This window comes from Orycteropus afer, unplaced genomic scaffold (assembly GCF_000298275.1).
Source record: "Orycteropus afer afer isolate SDZICR_OR568_19922 unplaced genomic scaffold, OryAfe1.0 scaffold00026, whole genome shotgun sequence".
NCBI classification, from domain to species: Eukaryota; Metazoa; Chordata; class Mammalia; order Tubulidentata; family Orycteropodidae; genus Orycteropus; species Orycteropus afer.
In genome coordinates this window covers 15,794,491-15,797,498 of record NW_006921613.1, presented here as the reverse complement: position 1 = coordinate 15,797,498, position 3,008 = coordinate 15,794,491, and the positions used below count along the sequence as shown (strand labels likewise).

General features: G+C 43.5%; 1 protein-coding gene across 1 annotated transcript in view; it reads left to right on the top strand.

Moving 5' to 3' along the window:
* The first annotated feature begins 2,224 nt into the window (after nt 1-2,224).
* The window catches only part of TERB2 (telomere repeat binding bouquet formation protein 2), a 26,328-nt gene continuing 25,544 nt past the window's right edge, over nt 2,225-3,008 (top strand). The window contains exons 1-2 of the mRNA XM_007935230.1: nt 2,225-2,288; nt 2,403-2,484. Of these exons, the coding sequence (XP_007933421.1) occupies nt 2,225-2,288; nt 2,403-2,484 (146 nt within the window). The remainder of the gene's footprint in view (nt 2,289-2,402; nt 2,485-3,008) is intronic.

The window sequence follows — 3,008 nt, the reverse complement described above, 5'->3', positions numbered from 1 at the left end:
ACCTCCCAGAACATTGTATTGTGCCACGCCCAACAGAAATAACCCAGGTGGGCGACTTTAAAATCAGGATCTCCTCAGTTGCTAATACCAATTCCCACCTTGGAGTTTACAAAGACTTATGGGTAGAAAAGCCACACTAAGTAATTTACTACACCGCACTTCCACATTGTTCTCCCTCTCTATCCAGGATCTCCTACATAGATCCCCTTCCAAGAAAGGAAGGAAGATGGGGCGATCTACTTCCGTAGTGATACTGCCTCAGAAACTCAAGGAAGGGTTGCTATGAGTTGGGTCTGACTCCACGGCACATAACAACAACAACAACCCTTGTATTTTCACCCCAGTTATGGTGTCTTTGATGAACAGAAGTTTATCATTTTAATGTAGTCAAATTTATTTATCTTTTCTTTCACAGTTAATATTGGTTGGGTATTGTTTATAAAAAGGTCAAGGAGCCCTGGTGGTGCAATGGTTAAATCCTTGGCTGCTAACTGAAAGGTTGGTGATTTGAACCTGCTAGGAGAGAGCTGGTGATCTGCTCCTGTAAAGATTGTTATTGTTGTTGCGTTGTTAGGTGCCCTTGAGTCGGCTCTGTCTCATAGCGACCCTATGTACAACAGAACGAAATACTGCCTGATCCTGCACAAACCTCACAATTCTTGCTATATTGAGATTATTGTTCCAGATTGATATGTGTCAATCCATCTTGTTGAGGGCCTTCCCCTTTTTCGTTGACTCTCCACTTTACCAAGCATGACATCCTTCTCCAGGGAATGGTCCCTTCTGACAGCATGATCAAAGTAGGTGAGACGAAGTCTGACCATTTTCGCTTCCAGGGAGCATTCTGGTTACACTTCTTCCAGGACAGATTTATTAGTTCTGGCAGTCCATGGCACTTTCAGTATTCTTTGCTACCACTACAACTCAAAAGCATCAACTCCTCTTCGGTCCTCCTTATTCATTGTCCAGCTTTCACATGCATATAAAGTGATTGAAAACATTGTGGCTTGGGTTAGGCACACCTTAGTCTTCAAAGAGATATCTTTACTCTTCAGCGCTTTAAAGAGGCCTTTTGCAACAGATTTGCCCAGTGCAGTAGGTCCTCTGATTTCTTGACTGCTGCTTGACTGCAAGAAGCAGCAGTCCTGTAAAGACTACCGCCTAGAAAACCCTATGGGGCAGACCCACTCTGTCACATGGGGTTGCTATGAGTCAAAAGGGAGTCAACAGCACCTAACAACAACAAACCCTGTGGTCAGAAATATGTTCTCCATTTTACTGTATATATTTAAAGTTTTGCCTTTCACACTTAAGTGCTTAATAGTTCAGTCAACTACAAAGTAATAACAATGATACATTTGTATGTCCCTAACAACATAATTTCAAAATATATAAAATAAAAATAAAGACCTACAAGAAGAACTGCCACATCCACAAGTAGCATGCCTCTCTCAGTAACTGATGGAAGAACTTGTTGTTGTTGTTGTTGTGTGCCGTCGAGTCGGCCCCGACTCATAGCGACCCCTCCTTGGGTTTCCGAGGCAGTATCACTACGGAAGTAGGATTGCCCAACCTTCCTTCCGAGGAGTGGCTGGTGGGTTTGAACCGCCAGCCTTCTGGTTAGCAGTCAAGTGCTTTAGCCACTATGCTACCAGAGCTCCGATGGAAGAACTAGGCAATGTAATTAACAAACTTGACCCAATGAACATACATAGAACACTGCACTCTATACCCCAGAATATTTAACAGCCGTAGAACATTCTTTTTAAACACACACAGAACACTTGACCATATACTTGAATCATAAAGAAAATTTCAAAGGATTATAATAGCATTGTGGTTGTTTTTTAAAAACTCATCTTTTAGAGATTCAAATTAAAACATTTCTAGACGAAATGAAAATATGAGTTTCACTTCAAAATAGTACTTGATGTTGAGAAATCTGTGTCCATGTCTGTAGAATACAGCACAATATCTATGTTAATATTCAGGGTTTAAAACTCACAAGCAAGAGAACTCCCGGGTATCAGTGAAAAGGCGACAGACTTCTAAACAAACCAAATAGTTGGTCATCTGTGTGTTTGTTTCCAATCTTTCTCCAGGTGCCTCAGGCCTTTCCCGCCCTGATCCTAAGAACCAATCATTGAGGTCGGCTTCGGCTTGGGACCAATCAGCGAGCTCAGCTCTACCCGTCTTTTCTCGTCTTTTTTGTGAAGGCGGCGCCATGTTCCAAGGGCAGCGGGGTTGGTTCTGTGGCAGCGTTAGCCCGGATCTGAGGCAGCTGTGGGGTAGGAAGCTGGGTTGAGGGGGTAGGTGAGGTGGGGAGGGGAGCGCACCCTCCTTCCGCTGGTGCTTTTCCTCAGGGTGTCTGTTAGGCTTATCCTGTGCTCTTGTCTCCACAGTGGCAGAAGGGGGGACAATCAGTGACTCACGGTCCGCAGACTTCTTATTCAGCTGTGACGCCTCACACCCAGACACACTGAGGTACCTGAAAGCCACCTGGCAGTGGCCTTTGTGTCACAATGAGCCAAGAATTTGGGGCGGAAGTTACAGTCCAGCAATAAATACTGGTAATAGGGAAAAGTCTGGAAACGAGAGCTTTCAGTTCCAGGTGTGACCAAAAACAAAAAACAAAAAACAAAAAACACACCTTTCTTCTCTCTAGTCCAATAGCCTGCCCTCCATAGATCCTCGGATCTCTTCCCAAATTCCAGAGGAATATTTTCAGCTGTCTCCTACAACTCCACATGGCACCTGGAAGGCCCCATACTCAATATATTTAAACCAAATCTTATTACTCCTCATAATTGCACTAGGGCCTTTGTTCTAAACTTAAAACCTTAGTAGTTTCTTTTCATTAACAACCCTCTCTCCCCATTATTCCAGTTGTTAAATTCCATGGATTGTAGCCCTGAATTTATTCTTCATTCTCACTGTCATTGTCTTAATATGCGTCCCAATGACCTCTTGCTCTGACCATCACATTAAGTTCCTAGGAAGTTTCTCTG